The sequence below is a fragment of the Eschscholzia californica genome, unplaced genomic scaffold, assembly GCF_041429995.1.
Source record: "Eschscholzia californica isolate CP2 unplaced genomic scaffold, dmEscCali1.0.p SCAF_1, whole genome shotgun sequence".
Taxonomy (NCBI): domain Eukaryota; kingdom Viridiplantae; phylum Streptophyta; class Magnoliopsida; order Ranunculales; family Papaveraceae; genus Eschscholzia; species Eschscholzia californica.
The window spans coordinates 956,533-975,760 of record NW_028238198.1 but is presented as its reverse complement, the minus strand read 5'-3'; the positions used below and the strand labels follow the sequence as shown (position 1 = coordinate 975,760).

At 36.1% G+C, this 19,228-nt stretch overlaps 4 protein-coding genes across 6 annotated transcripts; all 4 read left to right on the top strand.

Moving 5' to 3' along the window:
• The first annotated feature begins 2,134 nt into the window (after positions 1-2,134).
• Positions 2,135-3,563, top strand: LOC147562938 (high-affinity nitrate transporter 3.2-like). The gene is made up of 2 exons (XM_086632562.1): positions 2,135-2,500; positions 2,917-3,563. Exons 1-2 carry the CDS (start codon positions 2,371-2,373, stop codon positions 3,402-3,404), a joined length of 618 nt encoding a protein of 205 aa, XP_086488688.1. The 5' UTR covers positions 2,135-2,370; the 3' UTR covers positions 3,405-3,563.
• Positions 3,564-4,901: 1,338 nt separating this feature from the next.
• On the top strand, positions 4,902-6,946 carry LOC147562937 (uncharacterized). The gene is made up of 5 exons (XM_086632551.1): positions 4,902-5,464; positions 5,619-5,716; positions 5,886-6,266; positions 6,549-6,624; positions 6,716-6,946. The coding sequence occupies exons 1-5, from the start codon at positions 5,085-5,087 to the stop codon at positions 6,807-6,809; spliced, it is 1,029 nt and encodes a 342-aa protein (XP_086488677.1). The 5' UTR covers positions 4,902-5,084; the 3' UTR covers positions 6,810-6,946.
• Positions 6,947-8,787: 1,841 nt separating this feature from the next.
• LOC147562936 (Ribosomal protein S21 family protein) lies at positions 8,788-10,761 on the top strand. Its single transcript, XM_086632541.1, has 2 exons — positions 8,788-9,204; positions 10,481-10,761. Exons 1-2 carry the CDS (start codon positions 8,882-8,884, stop codon positions 10,488-10,490), a joined length of 333 nt encoding a protein of 110 aa, XP_086488667.1. The 5' UTR covers positions 8,788-8,881; the 3' UTR covers positions 10,491-10,761.
• A 389-nt stretch (positions 10,762-11,150) lies between these two features.
• Positions 11,151-18,554, top strand: LOC147562935 (sphere organelles protein-like protein). 3 transcript variants are annotated; one of them, XM_086632517.1, is made up of 15 exons: positions 11,151-11,344; positions 11,962-12,395; positions 12,552-12,616; positions 12,949-13,221; positions 13,674-13,802; positions 13,905-14,237; positions 14,607-14,676; positions 15,291-15,365; positions 15,514-15,661; positions 16,309-16,340; positions 16,758-16,958; positions 17,179-17,250; positions 17,341-17,484; positions 17,674-17,860; positions 18,007-18,554. In XM_086632517.1, the coding sequence occupies exons 2-15, from the start codon at positions 12,210-12,212 to the stop codon at positions 18,222-18,224; spliced, it is 2,133 nt and encodes a 710-aa protein (XP_086488643.1). In that variant the 5' UTR covers positions 11,151-11,344; positions 11,962-12,209; the 3' UTR covers positions 18,225-18,554. The 3 variants fall into 3 exon arrangements, with proteins under 3 accessions (XP_086488643.1, XP_086488651.1, XP_086488656.1); XM_086632525.1 differs by having other exon boundaries at positions 11,172-11,386; XM_086632530.1 differs by lacking the exon at positions 11,151-11,344 and having other exon boundaries at positions 14,610-14,676.
• Positions 18,555-19,228: the final 674 nt, after the last annotated feature.

Here is a 19,228-nt window from a genome sequence, read left to right as displayed (position 1 = left end):
CCGCAACAATCTACATCAATATGATTGTAACACAAACAATACATATATTCTTGTTTACTAGTTGGGTTAGTGGATTTGCAATTGGTGTCACATATATGAAGAAAACTCAACAAGTGAATGTTTTGTAATGCCTCTGTTATCGAACTATTTTGAATTATCGATGGGGCAATTATAAGCAGAAAAACAAAAACAAATAAAGAGTTTTAACTTGAAACGAAACCCTAATATAATATAATTCATGAAATTTATACTTTGAATATTCAAAAAGGATGATGTGAGACTATGGTGACATAAATGAAGGTCTCTTTCTCATAGTCAACTATACTAGTACTATTAAGAAGAAGAAAGTTAGAGAGAGAGAGAGAGAGAGAGAGAGAGAGAGTTGTGATTATTAACCTTTTGAAAGGGCAAAGCTACTCCCAACCCCCACTCCTCACACACAATTTGGCAATTTTGGACTTTGGAGTCCTTGATGTACGGCTTAGAATCTCACTATGATTTTGGGAAACAGCCAAATTGACCTTCCCCCACCTTTAAGGGTCTATATATTTTTTATGACCCCATATATTTAAGAACAATTATATACTATTTATTTATTTTTATTTGTTTATGTAGTCTGAAAAATATCTTGCAAGTTGGATAGGGAACATATATTAAACTTGATGACAACTAACATCTGAATAAGAAAATCGATACATTTCACCCAATCTGACTAATTTGCACGATAAATATACCTAGTAGTCAACATGTACTCTGTCTTAATTTTCTCTTTTTAGTTTATAAAGTTTGAGCCTTAATCCTAGACTTTAGTTCAGAGTGTTAATCTAATGGTTCATGTGCTAAATAAGTATATTTATAGTAATATGTACAAGAAGTGAAAAAAAGGTCCAAACACTATTATATTCATCTTCTTTAATCATGTCTAAAAATTCATCTTCTTAGACTCTTAGTCATTGTTCTTATCATTCATTAGACAAATCCACCAAGTAGTTTCCTTACCTTATTTCATGGGGGTGTACTCCTTGTTTGCATCTCATAACACATGTATCTAAGTCCAATATTCTTTTGAATGATTCTGAATTTCTAATTCTTATTGATTGGAAATTAAGATTCCTTTTCAAAATTGAGGTCAACGAACTAATGATTCTCAATTATAATTAAGTATTGGTTAGTGGGCTGCACACGAGATTAAGAGTACCAATTCGATTGATATAAGAGATGGGAAATGAACTCTCAAAGACAAAGTTGATTTTTTTTGTTGAAATTCAAAGACAAAGTTGATAACTTATCATCATGTTCACTAAATGATAGATATTACTAGGAAAAAAAATGATTTTTTTTTTTTTGTTTTGCCCTCTCAATATGAATTAGTAATTGTATTCACCCCCTTCGACCACTAATAATTGAGTATACCCTCTTGGACTTGCTACTTTTTACTAAGAACACCAAAACAATGTTGAAGCACAAACAGAGAATATAATTACCAAAAATAACGATGTGGTAAAATGATTTTAGTAATTGTAATACAGTAAGTTTAAGGAGATAAACTGAATCGCCGATTATAAAACAGAGAACTCAATCACTAACTAATGTTGAGAGAGACTAAAGTAAAAAAAACCCATATAAACTTAACAATGTCCACATAGTGAATAACTTACTCTAGGTTGCTTTTGAGTAGTACCATCAAAATTTAGATGTTACTAATAGTTTGATGTAATTAATTGACAATAAACTCAAATATATTTGACATGCTGTAGCATTAGTAGACAATCAGATACTATACCAAAAAAATATGTATAGGAATTCAAAGTTTTTTTTGTTGCAATAGGAATTCATAGCTAACCAACAAAAATCATTTCCTAAATGAAAAACAAAAAAAGACAATCTAATTTGTTAATGTTTACACAATACATTTTGGCCTTTTGCTTTACTAATCAAGTTCTTGTTTTGTTGCTCCTAAAAGCCTAGCAGGAGAGAAAAGAATACAAAATTGAAATATAAACCAAGTCAAACCATTCAAAACATTCAATACAAGATTAGTTGATCAATTAATCTCAATTTGTACCCTTTGAAGATTTTTAAGAGCCACCTTTAATTATGATATTAAATTAATCTAGTTTAACAAATACAAATTGATAATCTTTTGAGATGAGATGAGATGAGATGAAATGTTTCTCTCTCATCATCAAAAGGTTGTCATTGACTTTGTCCCTCCTACTCTTTGTTTAGATTAGAAATTATATATAAACAATCAAGACCCTCATTTTACTTTTCAGAGCAAAACTTTTCTGCAACTTCTTTCTTCTTCTTTATTGAAATCTTAACTCCATTAAAGTTTAGTTCTTTCAAAAGAAAAGTAGAAGATCAAGAATGGGTTCTTCTGTTCTATTATGTTCTCTTGTTCTTTTTGGTTTTGCTTGGACTACTACCTATGGTAATGTCATGTTCTCTTCTCTCTCTGAAAACCTTGTTGTTACTGCTTCCCCTAAAGCTGGTCAAGGTATGAACATCTCTCTCTCTCTCTCTCTCTCTCTCTCTCTCTCTCTCTCTCTCTCTCTCTCTCTCTCTCTCTCTCTCTCTCTCTCTCTCTCTCTCTCTCTCTTCTCTCTAACTTTCACCCATCAGAGCAATCTGATTATTGAGCAAAGCCCAATATGAATCAGTGGGTAGCTGAAAAATCAGATCAAAACCCAATATAAATTAATGGGTAGTTGAAAAATTAGATCAAAACCCAATATGGATCAATGGGTAGCTGAAAAATCATATTAATACCCATTATGATGATTTCACCCTCACAAAGAAAGAAAAAAAAAAATCAATTTCAACCAAAAAAAGTAAATAGATTATGTACCATGACTTGAATTGATCATAATCTAGAATCATAAAAGTCCTTGTTTTTTTTTGTTCAATTTGCAGTATTGAAAGCAGGAGATGACAAGATTACAGTGACATGGGGATTGAACCCAACCGTATCTGCTGGAAAAGCTTCAGACTTCAAACAAGTTGAAGTTAAGCTTTGTTTTGCACCAATTTCTCAAAAAGAAAGAGCTTGGAGGAAAACAGAAGATGAACTAAAGAAAGATAAAACTTGTCAATTCACCATTGTTAAAAGACCATACAAATCTTCATCAGATAGTATTGAATGGGTAATTGAGAAAGATGTTCCAACTGCAACTTTCTTTATCAGAGCTTATGTTTCTAATTCAGATGAAACCATTGTTGGGTTTGGTCAAACAACTGATAAGAATCATACAAGTAATTTGTTTGATCTTCAAAGTATATCAGGTCGTCATGTTTCGATTGATATTGCTGCTGCTGTTTTCTCTGCTTTCTCTGTTGTTTCCTTGTTTGGGTTCTTCTTTAAAGAGAAGATGAAGGCCAAGAAGGCTGCCCAAAAGAGTTAAGAAGAAGAAGCTTATTGGGATGGTTTAATGGCTTCTTGATCATATGGTAGTAACTTCTTTCTTTTTTTTCCTTGTTTGTGAAACTCTTTCATTACTATAATAATTAAGTTTGTATAAGTGAATTTTGTTTTCCAAGAAATGAAAGATCAGTTTGGGTTCTTTTTTATTGTTTGGGTGGGGGTCTCAATGACTCAATTTGAGGATTTGATCATGTTCTTATTTTACTATTGAAGTTTGATTGATCTATAATTGAAGTAACCTAGAATAATGGGCAAGACTGATTACTTGATTGATGTCTGGTTTATGAAGTAACATTTTTCATGAATGGGGATTGTAATAATAATAATAAAGTTGGGATTTTTTCAAGATTTTTTGGTTTCTTAGGTTATCATCAAAGATATTGTAATGCTCTTCGCTTCCCTTCGCCGGATCCCCTTTTTCTCTCGATGGTTGTTAGTCTTCCCTCCATTAGTAGTGTCTAGAGTCATAGTTGAATCATCGGTGGAAGTGAAACGATGTCTTCAAGGATATTGTAATGCTCTGATAAAAAAAAAAAGATATTGAAATGCTTTGATCTTCAAGGAGTCTACTGGTAAGGTTAATTAGTGGAGAGAATGTTTAATGAATCCTTCCTATGAATTCTCATAGTCACTAGTGATCGTTTGGTTCGGACCCAGAGTATGCGCAATAGAAGTAACCGCATTAATGGAGATTAGATTGAATGGAAGTCCGAGAATTGGAGCCAACATTCACAGTAGTCCATCATCGACTCTTTTGTTTATTTGTTGGAGATACAACTTTCAATATTTAAAAGATCATCACGGATTATCCAAGGGGTTCATTGTTTTTCCGGTCACCGGATTTCTTTCTTTGATTCTAAATAAAGATTATGTTTCTTTGTTGGTCTTTAGGGCCTGTTTTGTTGGTCTTTATGATATGTTTTGTTGGTCTTTAGGATCTTTTTGTATTTATCTCAGACTGAGTGTATCAACCATTGGAAGTTTCTTCAACAACTCACAGCAGAAGGTGGAAGAAGCTACGGCTACCCACAGATGGTTAGTGGTGACTGCAACAGAAGTAGCCCACAAGTTAGTCCAGGCAGCTCTAAATACACCCCAAGTGGGAATAATTCGACTTGTTTGTCCGATTTGGTTGTGTCTTTGATTTCAACTTCATGATGTAATTCTCATTAGCCTTTTGGCCTATTAATGAAGTTTGATTCCAAAAAAAAAAACGAGGGATGAAGTGGTGTGCCAGGATGGGCCAACCACCTTTCCTTTAATGTTTGGCCCATCTTAGATGACCATGTCAGCCGTTGCGTCGGGTCAACCAACTTTTTCCGGACAATCATCACGCTTGTTATTATGGAAACATTACAGAAAGATAATACCCGTCAAAGCATACTGTAGATCTTACACTAGACCTACACAAAATTAATGATCTCCACTTCCAAGTCAATTCCATTTTTCTCTGTTGATGGATTTTCAATCTCAATAAGCGGTTGATTCTTATTTAGGTTTGTCTACTTTTGTAAATTCTTTTACGATTTTTGGTATAGTATCGGCTAACGGTTAGCGGCTAACCCCCTTATAAATGTGATCTCTAAAATGATGCAAGTTTTGTGTCTAAGCCCACAATGGATTTATCTAACGGGCTTAAAGTCTTTTTTCTCAGCCCACAATGAACCCAAGAAAATATTTTCCTTTTACCACTTCGAAACCTAAAGAAAATAAAACAGTGAAGAGTAGACGAGTTTCTCTGAGAGAGTTCATCACATCAAACATGGCGACGATAGCAGAAGAAGAAACAAACCCTAATTATATTGAAGAAGAAAATATGGAAGAAGAAACGATCAAAGAAGGTCAAAACCTATTAGGCTCACCAACCTTTAAAGAACTGGAGAATGGGCGTTTCAAATGCATAGAAACTGGTCATGAAATGCTTGCTAAAGACATGGAATCATACAGTAACAGCAAGAGATGTCGATTAGGTTTAATTGAATCTTTTCTATCTCAAAAGAAACCCCCTCTCAATATGTTCAAACAAGATCCTGTTTCCAAGTAAACAACCATTAAACTCCTCTTTGTCATTCTCTTTCAAGGGGTTTTAGGGTTTTGGTAATTAATTCTATAAATTTAAGGGTTTTACTAGTTTTAATTGAAATGGGTATCTTTTATTTGATTCATATAATCATGGGTTCTTCTTAATTTTTAGGTCAAAGGTATTATGCAAGCTAACAGGAGTCAGTATCAACAAAACTGAAGAACACATATGGAAGCATCTTAATGGAAGAAAATTCCTCAATAAATTAGGTCTATAAAATCCTACTTTCTTCTCTGCCAGTTAATCTATATTCCTTTTGGATCAAAGTTCATCAAAAGTACTGTTAATTTAGCTTGTAATTGTTCATTTATGAATCCTTTTTTTGTACCATTAGTTGAATAGTTGTGTGTTTATTGAATTGCTTAATGATATTGACAGAACAAAAAGAAACTGAAAAGCTAAAGCCCAAAGGAACTGTACTGAAAAATGAGGAGGAACCAGTAACTGTATCGAAGTCGAAAGCTAAGAATGACAGAAAGAAGAAGAAGAAAAAGGAGAAGAAGGAGAAGGAGAAGAAAGAGAGGGAGAAGAAGATGAAAGACAAGAAGATGAAGGGCGTGAAGGAAGATGTTTCAGAAGAAGAGGTACCTGAGGGCGCAGAGGAGGAGGAGGAGAGTCTCATGGAAGATGAAGGCGAAGCGGAAGAGCTTGATTTCTGGATTCCTCCTACGGGTAGCCGTTGGGACTTTGATGATGGAAAAGATCGGTGGGCATCCGATACAGAGTCGGAGCAAGAACCCGATGAAGGGGGTGAGATAGGTGAATTTTCTTGCTTCTAATTGCTATTGGAGTTCGATAAATTTATAATGAATTTGAATGGTTAAATGATTGAAATACAAGGAAGTAGTATGAACCTTCCGTGACATTTCCAACGTTGAATCAAATATAGCGAAAGTTTGACAATTTCACTTAACTTTTAGCAAAAATCTCGTTCTCAAGAGACTTGTTTTTCAGATGAAATTGGCCGTTTTTCGGTTAGTTCTGCATTGGATTGTAAGTTGGAAAACTGATATCTGGATTTGTGTTTGATCGATGAAGCAGAAGAAAAGTGTGGCGACGAATCTTCAGAGATCGTAGATGACAAGAGTGGTCCTGAATCTGTAGAGCTCTCCATGAGGTGTGTGAGGAAACATAGTCTGTCTTGTTTTAGTCCTGCACGAACATAGCTTACTGAGGTTATGCGTAACTGATAATATTTTGGTTTGCAGGACGAAGCGCATGTCCATAGAAATCGGACCTAGTAGCTTTGCCTCGAGGAAGAAGAAGATCAAGACCAAATCAAGTAAGGTAAGCTCTGATTGAGGTTCGAAAGAGAGTTTTGCACCAAGTAATGGTTTATCTTCATGTTGAACAAACTTTTTGACATCAATGAGTTAATTTTGAATGGTAATTTGTGATAAGTCGATCATTGTGTAGTGAAATCTATCATTTATGTCGAATTTTAAGTAGCTGTACCCATTGGCGGACTGTAGTATAGACAAGCCTGGGCAATGGCCCAGGCTGGAAATTTAGGATTTGTGTGAAGTTATATAAATTTGTACCAATTGCCCAGGCTGGAAATTTACGGATTTGTGAGGTGTTATGCAAATTCATAACAGATAATAAGTATAGCTTAGTGTATTGTTCTTTATTTTGGGCACGGGAGGTCAAGGATTCGAATCCCTTTGATGCAAATTGGTTATATTTTTGCCCTTTTTGTTTCTTTTAGCCCTTGCAATGATCCATTCATAATATGACCCTTAAAATTTGACCACCTTCTAAAATAGTCCCTTTGAAATATAATTTTGCTATTTTTTTTTCTTTTTTACATATTATTTTCATACCAATGTATGTTTATTCTTTTTAATGTTATGAAAATATCAACTTTTTTTTTGTTGAAAGATGAAAATACAAACTTTTTTTTGTTGAAAGATGAAAATACCAACTTTACTTTGGTTCTTTTAGTGTTATAAAATATAAAGAGTCATTATGAGGGAGTAAAAGATTTGGTTTTTTCATCATCTCGCTTTTTCTCCTCATATCTGAAGTCGTTATGTCTTCTTTTTATCTTTTCTTCGGAGAAGACGAAATTCGTTTGTAAAGAGGGTCGTTGGCGAGTTTTGTTCTCCATTTTTCAAACTACTATGTACTTTATTTCAAGTAAAAAAAAATCAACATTTGTACATATATATGCATAAAAATTTGTAAACTTCGTGTACATATACATAGTATCTAGATTTTTTTATTTAAAGTACTTGGAACGAACCCGCCCAGGCTAGCTGGAAATCCTGGTTCCGCCCCTGGCTGTACCTCTAATGATCCCTCTCTCTCTCTCTCTCTGCCGAGAGGCCTTCATCCCTGAAAACTTCCAAATTTTGCTAGTATTGTTGAAGACGACGGAACTTGTGTGTAATAAAGCATAACCGTGATTGTAGCAGCAAGATTTCTAATGGTATTTGGATTGTCATTACTGGTAATATGTGCATCCAATTTATGTTTAGTGTAATTTTATACATGATCATTAATCAAATAATACCACCCAAAATCATCTATACTTTCCAAGAAATAACAGAAAAAGGAGGAAAAATCTATCTGCAGCAACAAAAAAAAAATGTCAAACACGGAGTAGCAGCTTCTTGTAGTTTGGACATGCTTCAGTTGGCACCTCTTTGGGTGGGGCGAACGAACGAACTCTCGGATCAGTACAAGTAATGGGCCACAATTTATTGGAGCAGAGGGCTTCCTGTACTGTTAAGCTTCTCCCAGAGGGTTGTAGTTTAGGGAAGGTCGCTTCGTGCAGCCCAGTTCTTGTTTGGTGTGTAATTACTACATCTTCCACGAAGGTGGCCCGGCCCGTTTACGATTCACCAAAGGACTTCGATATGAGTCCCGGGCTTTATTGACTTCTGCCCATGCCACATACGTCTTCGTGCCCCAATTATGACCTTAGCAAAGTTGGCACCATGAGTCATTACAAAAACATCTGATTTCAAGCAAACTAAGAAATCTAGGGCTGCCAAACCAATAATGATGGTAAAGAAGACGAAGATGAATTCTTTTTCGTTACTTGTTTGGTTAACAATGGTCCTAGTCCAAATCAATAATGATGATATGTGAGCGTTTAAACACCTTATTACCTTACCAAGAGAATATACTAAAAAGCGCCTCCAGAAGTGTTATTGGCGCCCCTCCCCTCACGATCTTCGTCCAAATTTTGCTTTGCGGGGACGCCAATAAAACTACAGTGGCGCCTTTAAAATCGCCCTTCTCTTTAGGCAAGAGAATTTGCCAAAAAGAAAAAGAAAACCATTTCTAGGGTTTCGTTTCAGACGCCATTACCAGTCCTTGAATTTCTTGTTACAACTTTAAGTTTTCAAATCATCAAACCATAGAAAATGAATTCATTAGCAAAGAACTTGTGCAATCTGTTCAAAACCCCAACTATTGCGAACAACTCACTGTGTTCATCAGTACACCAACAGCTTCAGCAATGGCGGGGGATAAAAGTTAGGGTAAAAGACGGGAACGTGGAACAAGCACTGGTGATAATGCAACGTAAGATGACTTCAAGCGGGATCGAACGATTGATTAAACGTCAGCAAACTCATCACATAAAGAACTCCGAGAAGAAAGTTTTGGCTCGGAAGAACCTTGAACGCAGACTCCGATCACAAGATTTGGCTCGAAAATTGAAATCAATCCTCATCAAGAAAGTCAGGTACGTAAATCCCCCTAATCGTTTGAACCCTAGAAACATTGATCATAGTAGAACCCTAGAGCTTAAATTCTATAAAATGAACGCCAATTAGAGAAATTATGGTTGTGATCCGAATAGTTCAGCCAAATTACTTCATAATATGTATGAAATGATAAATTCGAAGAACTAGGTTGAACCATATTTAGATTTCAACTCGTAATCGTTGTTATTTTCTATTTAATAGAAACACCTTCGTCTAATCTAGACCTAAGCTGTTAACATATCAACACTTACCCTAGCTCAAAAAAGTGGCGCCTCGGTGCGCCTGAGCTGACTCGACTGGAGGCTCGGCCTCTAGTCGTTTTGGGAGCAGACCAGTCAGAGTTCTTGTAACAGGGGACTAGTCGTCCTTTCAAATTCCGATGAAATTGATGTTTGATCCTCTGTTTGCACACTAAGATCGGAAGTTCGTATCTGAGCCTCATGTAGCACAAAATGCTCGTTAATCGCTTCAAGTTAGGGAAAGTGTTGATATATTAACAGATTCATTTTGGAGCACAGTAATCAGTATTCTTTCTCTGTATCATCTTGATTTGGAAGTTTGGAACACTTTTTGTACTTTGTGTTTAGATGTGAATGAGAGACCTCCACATCTTTTGGAGCAAGTAACGGACTCGTCGGTCATTACTTCGATCGATAAACTCATTCTGTACCTTTGTTTTGATAATTCGATCGGAAGTTAATTTGATTGGATAATGGCTCAATGGGTACTTGATTAACTTAGCTGATAGTTCAACTATATAACTCATAATGTGGTTAGTAGAATATCTTTAAGTTGTTTTAACTTCTTTCAAGTCTAGAAAAAAATTCTTTGTACTTAGATCATTTTTATGGTACTCACTATTTTCTTATGAAATTCCTGTATATGTATATTTTCTTCAGTTGAAAATCAATCTTAATACGTATTATTTATAACTTCATGCTATTCGAAAAAACCCAAAAAGTAGAATGTCGCACTAGGAACACTATGACTCTTTTGTTTTTCTGCTGATCTGAAATTAAGGTGGAAATATAGAATAGGAAATGGGAGTCTGCCATTGCCACAATTCCAGCTGAATCACGTCTAGCGTATGTGGCCGGACAGGATTTAGAGTGAGAAAGTACATCCTGTCCAAACACATACCCTGGCCGAGATTCAGCTGGGATTGTGGCCAGACAGACTATAACTCTTGTATTGAATATACTTCAGTTTGTTTCTTTATATACTCTGATGTGTTTTATTTGAATATAACTGCAGAGGTCTTTAAAGCATCTCGCGGAGCATTCTATTCTCGTACTACTTTTGCTTGGTGTTACCTTTCGAAGACAACATTCATCTTGTCAATCGTTTTCCATCCGTATTTTAGTTTGTTTTGTAGGAACTGTGCTACCCCATTCTCTCTCCTTCACCGTGCTTCGTTTTCAGTTGTAACTAGTAGACACAATATTAAGAGGTGGATTATAATAAACTTTTGTAGTAGCTTTTATCTGTGGTGACTAGTTATATTTCATGCTGAAATTACATGTTTTGAGAGGAAATTTGTCTGGAAACTCGGGGAGTCAAACATCAATATCGGAGTTCGAAAGGGAGGCAAAATTGGAAGATGTCTCTCCGGGGCAGTTATCCTGCCGAATCTGGCTGGTATATGTGTCTGGACATGATTTAGATAGAAAAAGTGTTTTACCTTCTCTCTCTAAATCTTGACCTGACATATCTCGGCAGAGAAATGAGCGTGAGGGGCAGAGCATGACAATTGAGCAAAATTTGGTACATGGCCTGTTAGTCAGAAAACCCACTATAAAATGGAGGTTTAGTTCAATCAAGCCTTTGTTATTGATCAATTTCAACATTCCATAACTTCAAGACAACCTAAAGAGGAATGTGTTTTCCAAAGTATAAAGAGTTTGTATTTGATGTTCACAAGTTCACCAAAAAGAGACACAAACTCATTTTCTCGATATACTTTGAAAAGAAAAATGTACGAGTTATCAAACTCAAAGATCGAACCTCCTTTTTCCTAATCTATCATTACTCTCAACTCCGGTAACACTTTGAAAGGAGATAGAAGGAAAACGATGACTGGGACAAACACCCTTTTTTAATTATGCATATTGTCTAGAGGCCCTTCTCAAAATTTAAAATATAGTCCTTTATAGAGATAAAGTTACCTATTTAAAAAATAATAACTGTATCCTTCTTAGAAATAAAAATCTTTTTTTAATAAAGGATATTGTCTAAACAATAATCATTTCCGTCTTAGAAATAAAAATCTTTTTTTTATAAAAGATATTGTCTAGAAGCCCTTCTCAAAATTTAAGACATAGTCCTTCGTAGACATAAAGTTACCTATTTAAAAAATAATAATTTTTTCATTCTTAGAAATAAAAATTCTAATTTAAAAAAAAAAATAAACAAAATAAATTTCAAGGGTTAAAAAAAGAAATTAAAATATCTCTCTCTCAATAAAATAATAACTAATTTAAGAAAAAAGAAACAAAAAATAATAACTAATAGAAATCTCTCTCTCTCTCAATAAAATATAAAAATAAATGGGAGATTTTATAGGGCCCCCTCATTTTTGTTAAAAGACCTCCCCTCAGTGATAATTTAGCAAATAAAATAGTTCATGGGGAGGCCTTTTAACAAAATTGGGGAGACCTTATAAAACTTCCCAAAATAAATTTCGTAACATTTGATTGATATAATGTCCGTGCCCTAGGGCACGGGATATACCCTAGTATTGTAACAAAAAAGAAAAGAAAAGAAATGAAAAGAAAGTGTAAGCCTAGACACGTATGAAATAAGAATCCACGTGGGAAGAGATTTTCAGGAAGAGGATTCTACACCAGCAGTGCAGAGACATATTTCATATTCACCATTTTCCCCCAAACCCCAACTTCATCGTCACAGTAAAAACCCAGGAGAAGAGCTAACAAGGGTTTAAGCTCTCTTCTTCTTCTTCTTCATCGTCAGTGTTGGTGGTTGCATGGAACCGTTACGGATCCGAGTGGTGTTCGAGGATGGGTTACTAACTGAGTATCTGAAGTCAGCCGGACTTAAACGATGCTGGATTCTTCTCGACTTCGGTGCCGAGAACATTTCCGATATTGCTTCTTTCCTCCTCAACAATTTCAACCTTCCTGTACCTTCCTCCGATGCTCTCATTCTCTCTGTAACTCTCTCTCTCTCTGCTTCAGTATTTTAATCCTTAAGAACATTCATTAGACATTGTCATTAACTACTACACATTTGGAAGTTCGGAACTTTATTTTGTGAATTTTTTTGCTTATTTTGTGATAATCACAGTTTCGTATGATTGATTTTGTAGATGGGTGGCTTTGTTTTGCCTCCTTTTGAATCAACTCGAATTTTTAAGGACAAAGATATTATCAGGTTGGTTTCATCCTTGTTTTTCTCTTTTCCTGTGTTATACTACTTATTAAACAATAAATGAGCTTAATTGAAGTATCTGGTTGAGGTTTTTGTGACGCCCCAAACCCCTTAGCAGGTGTCCATACTGACCCCGCTTTTACCACCACACACAAGTATGGGGTTTTGTGGGACGTACTAAGCTTGAGCGTACACCTACAACCCAGGCTCCGGACACTCTCCCGACCGATGTGGGATTATCACATTTAAGCAAACTCTAGCAGTTTAACCACCTACAATTTCGTGACGGGCAATTTGATTTCATGCGTTTAACGCGAATTCACGTGTATTTTCAGAGTGAAAAAGAATGAATTATTTTTGCTGGAGGAACTTGTAACAGAAAATCAGGCAAATTCTCCTCGAGTTCGGGAAATATTAGGAAAGCAACATGAACCCCAGAATGAACTTCTAGCTATGGAGGAGTTTGAAGAGGAGACTGGAGGGTATGAAAGCGAACCTGAAGAAACTAATGGTGGCAACTCTGGGAATGCTTTGTGTGTCAAAACTGCTTCAGGTGGAGAAGCTAAATCGAAGAAAAGAAAGTCATCTAAGAAACTTCAAAGTGAAAAGTACTACCTTTTATCCTTACCTTAGACATCTTTTTTGTTGCATGATCTGTGATTTGCTCTGCTTAGTATAAAGATTTATTCTCCGGAATACATAGCATGAACTTTTAGTTTTAGAATATTCCATTAATTTGTTTTAGCATTACCTTGCTTGATCTTTTTGTGGTATACCACTGGTTTGCTGCTATTCTCGCATTGGTTGCATCATCACGGTCTCATTGGCTTGCAATGAAATCCAGTTTCTAGATTAGTAATACAGTATGATTTATGAAATCATGTTGCATGATTTGAGCGTCTGCTCATAAATTCATAATGTATCTAGAAAGTTAGTGGATAATCCAATAGCTAATCGGTTCACCCCCGTAATCTCTTTAAGGATCTCATCTTGAAGCTTTTCTTTGTAATGGGCATAACTATTTTTGGCACGATTCTCATTCTTTTATTGTGCATAACAGGAAGAAAATTAAACGTAGTAGCCCACAGAAAGATCAAAGGGAAATAGTTAATGGCTTTGAGAATGATGGTCTTAAAGAGCTGCAGGAAGGATTCCAAAGCACAAATGGTGTCCCCGAGAAGCTAATCAGGTCATTCTTATTAGCTCTATAAGGATCTTGTTTTGAAGCTTTTCTTGGTAATGGACGTAACTATTATTTGCACATTTCTCATTCTTTTATTGTGCATAACAGAAAGAAAATTAAACGTAGTAGCCCGCAGAAAGAGCAAAAGAGACCAGTTAATGAAGTTGAAGATGATGATCATAAAGTGCAGGAGGAAGAACCTCAAGGCACAGATAGTGTCCCTGGAAATACATCCCACAAGAAGAGCAAGTCTTCCAAGAAAATTGGGAAGTCAAAAAAAGTGAGTGCCGCTGAAGTTGATAACACGGTTAAAAACACAGCTAAGTCAAAGGTTAGAGATGAGAGCAAGTCTTCCAAGAAAATTGGCAAGTCAAAAAGAATTAGTGCCGAAGCTGACGATATGGTTAAAAACATACCCAAGTTTGTGCTTAGTGATGAGAGGTAGGATTTGTACTCTCTATACTGATCTGTTTTCTTGCGATGCCTATTTCTGGTTTTGCAAAAGTTTCAATTTGCGATTAAAGTTGGTTAGAACCAAAAACTTGGTTAGTTTCTGATACATTAACTTTCCCTGGTTCAATCAAAACAACTAACGTTGGAAATTCCATTTTGAAAGATTAACATCATCTATTGTTAACTTGTCATAGTTTCAGTTGGCACTTATGTGATTAACCACTAATTTTTTTAGTCTATACGGGAATAATCTATCACAAATTATTAGTTAGTAAATGTATTTGCTTATTTATTCTTGAAATTGGCTTTTATACTTATATCCAGCACCCTGAATGTAATATGTTACCTTCTTTGTAGTAGCGATGATCTCCAGGAAAATGGCACTAAAAGTCAAGAAGTCGCTGCTGTTTCTGAAAGCATGAAAAAGGTTTTGTTCTTTGTTCCTTATTTTACTCGTCTGTAACCTTATTTCTTGTGGCTATAGAGGGGTACGCAAAGTTTACTTCATGTCTGCTTCTAAAATGTCTGTTTCGGGGAAGCTTCTGAAAAACATACTTCATGACATGCTGGAGGGAGCCATATATAAAGAAATAGTGGCTTACTATTGTCAACAAAAGTTAGGATATGAGCAAGACATACAATTTCTTTTAAAAATTATATCTTCTTTGTACTGGATAATCTATCTGCCGGCGGTAAAAGCTTAATCTGCATGACCACAAAGTTCACTTGGAATGACATGCAAGAATCTCGTGTCCTCTCGAAAACACATGTGATAGGAGATGTTTGTTTGGAGGATTTTGGTGTATTTCTATGTCATTATTTGCTATACTCCAATTTTCTTGGTAGGATTTGCTTCAAGGTCTTGATGCCTTTGTAGCCATTTTGTCTTACCTCTCATGAATTTCACATGTAATAAAAGTTTCGAGGTTATCGATTTAGAAATGTGAACCTCTTACTTTCAACTCACTGTGTATTTCTTCTATGATAAATCCTAGATTTTTGTTATCCACCTCCATCATGCAAATGTTATTTTCTTATCAGACATCAAGCAGAAGTGCTCGACGTAAAAAGGCCAAAAGGAAGTGGTTAAGGGAACAAGAAAAGACAGAGAAGGAGGTATTCTTACGCTTTTAGCATTAGAAAGCCGTAAAATCAAAACAACTTGCTTCACATTTTATCAAATGCTCTCTACGTTCATGCCTTGACTTCTTGTTACAAATGTTTCTTAGTAATTGATTCCCTTTTTTTTCATGTTTTTGTGCAGATGGTTCAGAGCCAGTTACCTGAAAAAAATGTAAATAAAATACCTCAAGAACATGTTCAAATTGATGATGAAACTGATAAAGAACCCACTGAAATTGCTCCAGTAGTTGTTAGGCCAGGGCACATTCGTTTTGAGCCTCTTGATGAAGGTATGCTAATATTCTTTTCTTTGTTCTCATGTTATCATGTATGTCAACTTACATAGAGTGGATGAGCGACATGAATCGCTGCTCACGTATATGGGGGTGTAAAATGTAAATCAACTTGTAGAAAATAGTGAGGATAATATATTCTTGTATTTTGCCATGCTACAATTATATTTGCTTTCAATATGAGGTTGAAGGCTCTTCCAGATAATGAAATTTGGTTCTTTAAAGTGTTCCCTGACAAGCATCTTGAAACACTGGGACTTAATGCACTGACCACTATAAACAATGCATAGAGCTTAATCTGCCATGAATTTGCATCATGTTCTTGCTACTGACACAGTATGAAATAGCCCAAGCATTGACTAGAGATGTGATTTATTACATATTATAATTAATGACTCAATCCTGCTCCAGTTATGACTTCTAGATGTCAAGTTTTATATGATAGTTGTAAAACTAATCCAAGAAGCTAAGTAGCTGGGGACGGGATCGGTTCGTGACCGGCCAACAGACGATCCTGACACGAGTCTTGGGATCATCTAATATTTGATATCCTGCCATGATTTATATCAATGTATTCAGTTATAAAGTTTCAAAATCCTGTATTGTATGTAATTTCTCTGATAAATTACGATTTGTTGCAACAGATGAGGTGATCCAGCGTAGTCAAGCTCCTGTGGTAACTTCTCTGGCTCATTTAATGTCTTTCTATTGCAGAGGGAACCCATATATTCTTCTTGTGGACTCTTTTCTTTTTTTCCTTTACTACATGTCGCTAAAATGGCATCAGACTGTTTAGAGCTTTAAACCAGCAACATATTGGGATGAACTGAGTTGTACGGTTGGAAAGTTGCACCCTAGTGACTGACACCGTACATTTCCGTTGTGGGAGGGAAGACCATTATTTAGTCTCTAGCGAAGAATATCTTCCAATTTAAGGATTTGTTGGTCATGACGATTTGGTATTGGCTTTTTCCTGTACCACTCACCGAACTTTACTGGAAAGCATGGAAGGGCTACACGGTAGCAGTTAGGTGACACAACTAGGTCCATTGTCTGGGGCTCTGAGTTAACTGATTCTTTTATGTCTATTTAGGAGTCCTTCCAGTGGAATGGAACCACCAGCAAGAAGAAGGGACAAAAGTGGGGGAAAGAGAAGACTTCAGCATCTAGAACCAATGACAATAAGCGTTCCTGGGAAGAAACTGTTGAGAAGCAGCCGCCTGTTGAAGTTAGGAAGCACGTTCCAGATCCTATTGACTTTGAGAAGCTCCAGCTGTTACCTGGCTTCCCTAAGGTTTGATGTTACCAAGCCTAGACCTGCACACAGGGCTATTTTTAGATTTAGTTGGTCTAGAATAAAATCAATGCGACATACTCTCACAGTTATGATTTTCTCTCTTCCATCTTATACCTAAGGTTTCTAAAAGCATTGAACCACCACCACTGGCCGCACGACTTGTTTCCTCTCCATCGAGTTTCGCACAAATTATTAAGAGTTTTAATTTTGGTTGCAGGAAGGTGATGTCGTTGCATATCGGGTTGTTGAGTTATCTTCATCATGGTGCCCTGAACTTTCACCGTTTCGAGTACAACTCTCAAGTCTTGTCTATTTGTTAATTGTGTTGGATTACATGATCAAGAATAATCATTAGCATTCTAATCTTTTTTTTCATTAGGTTGGAAAAGTATCAGCTTTTGACTCTGCATCCAATAGGGTTTTGCTGTTACCTGTTCCAGAGTATCCAATTGTTTCAGAAGAGGATCAAGATGAGACACTGGAAGTGGATAACTCCTTATACAACGCTGACGGCTCCTTGGAGGTACTAAAAGAATTTCATCATAGCAGCAACCCTTTAACTAATTAAACAATTGATGCCAACATATAAACTCTTGTTTTACCATGTTTAAAAATCTGGAACCATTAGTATATGTATTCAAGTCCCGCAACTATTCCTAGCCCCTCCACGATAAGGTTGATGCAAGATCTGATAACAATGTATGTTTTCCAGATTGATTTTGCAGCACTTGTTGGTGTCCGTGTTGTTAAACATGATGGCTCAGCTACCGTCGTCACTAGTCTATCTGAAGAAGCTGCTGTGACCACTAAAGAAGCTGCTGCTGCTGCTGCTGCGCCAGTGACCACGAAGGAAGCAAACCTCAACAATGGCAATGGAAACAGTAATTCCCGAGTTTTAGGTAATGGTTCTCACTCACAGATAAGAAGATTATTACTTCTGTAATTGAAACATATTAGCATAATATTGGTCATCGTTAAAATTCAAATGACCTATTCTGATATTATCAACACAGTTGTGGTATTTAATACCTTTTCTTATGTGTAGAAAATGGAGGACCATCACGTGTCTGGGAAGAATTCAGCAAGGAGTTAGATGCAAAGAAGACACAGCTGTTGTCTGAAAAGCAAGGTTGGAACAAGAAAGAGAGCCCCCGAAGTAGTTCATGGTCGTATAGGGCAATGAGAAGTAGTGCCCTAGGCCCTACAATGTCTCTATTAAGATCTGGAAATGGGTCAAATGAATTGGGCTGGAACTCAAGGTAAACTACATTCAAAACTACACGTCGTCGAAGGATCAACGTACGTGGTTTGCTTCTAGATCATGTCAATACTTTTAGGGCCAGTAAATGGGTGGTGAGAAACTGTCTTCAAAATAGCATGAAAAATTTAGTTAACTAATTGGTCGATTTCTGTTTGTTACAAGTTCAGTCCTTGATGGTTCTTATTTTCGGGCACTCCAGAGCAGCGAGGCAAGGAAACAGGGTAAAGATTGATGGCTTACCCCTGAAATAGTCTAGACTATGTTTTGACATTAGACCTAATCTGTGTATGAAATCTACATGTTGAAAACTTATAAGACTTCACTTTTCAGAACTCTCACTCTCTCCCCTATCTTCTATTTGTGCGGGTGGACTTGGCTATATGACTGAGTCAACTCAGTTAGAATACAAGGGGAAATTTGCTCAAATGCCCCCAATTCAGGGTTACTTTGGGCAAATGTCCCAAAAGTTCTTGAAATTGCTCAAATGCCCCTTTTTCTTTTTTATCTGTTCCGTCTTCTAAGTTTTCCAAAATTTCGCCAAAACCCAAAGAACTCCTATATTCTTCTCCCTCTTGCGGAAATCACTCTTTCTCTCTCTCTCTCTCAACCTATCCAGCCACCGGTTACACTTAGTTGCTATCTTCTTCTCTATTACACGGATTTGAGAAGGCCAAATTTCTCTCTCGGCAAAATTGCTAAGGTTTTTACCGTTCTTATTTGGGGAGGAAGAAGAAGAGATGTTGAAGAAGAAAAGTTTTTTTTTTCTCGTGGTAGAGATACTGAAGAGGAAAAGGTTTATTTTTTTTTGTGGTGGGTGTAATTTTTATTTTTCCGAGGCGGTGGTGATTGTGAAATCGAGAGAGGATAAGAAGAGGGAAGGGGTTTTCTGAGAAAAATAGAGAAATTTAAAATTTTTAGATTTCCCGATATAGGAGGACGAAAACAAAACAAAAAATAAACGAAGGAGCATTTGAAAACTTTTGGGTCATTTGCCCAAAATAGGCCT

Excerpts from the sequence above, each read along its gene's own strand:
- LOC147562938 (XM_086632562.1), top strand. The coding sequence starts at position 2,371 with ATGGGTTCTTCTGTTCTATTATGTTCTCTTGTTCTTTTTGGTTTTGCT. Across the intron at positions 2,501-2,916 it reads TTCCCCTAAAGCTGGTCAAG|TATTGAAAGCAGGAGATGAC; the intron begins GTATGAACATCT and ends TTCAATTTGCAG.
- LOC147562937 (XM_086632551.1), top strand. The coding sequence starts at position 5,085 with ATGAACCCAAGAAAATATTTTCCTTTTACCACTTCGAAACCTAAAGAA. Across the intron at positions 6,267-6,548 it reads CGATGAAGGGGGTGAGATAG|AAGAAAAGTGTGGCGACGAA; the intron begins GTGAATTTTCTT and ends TCGATGAAGCAG. Across the intron at positions 6,625-6,715 it reads TCTGTAGAGCTCTCCATGAG|GACGAAGCGCATGTCCATAG; the intron begins GTGTGTGAGGAA and ends TTTGGTTTGCAG.
- LOC147562936 (XM_086632541.1), top strand. The coding sequence starts at position 8,882 with ATGAATTCATTAGCAAAGAACTTGTGCAATCTGTTCAAAACCCCAACT.
- LOC147562935 (XM_086632517.1), top strand. The coding sequence starts at position 12,210 with ATGGAACCGTTACGGATCCGAGTGGTGTTCGAGGATGGGTTACTAACT. Across the intron at positions 12,396-12,551 it reads CCGATGCTCTCATTCTCTCT|ATGGGTGGCTTTGTTTTGCC; the intron begins GTAACTCTCTCT and ends TTGATTTTGTAG. Across the intron at positions 16,341-16,757 it reads AGCGTAGTCAAGCTCCTGTG|GAGTCCTTCCAGTGGAATGG; the intron begins GTAACTTCTCTG and ends ATGTCTATTTAG.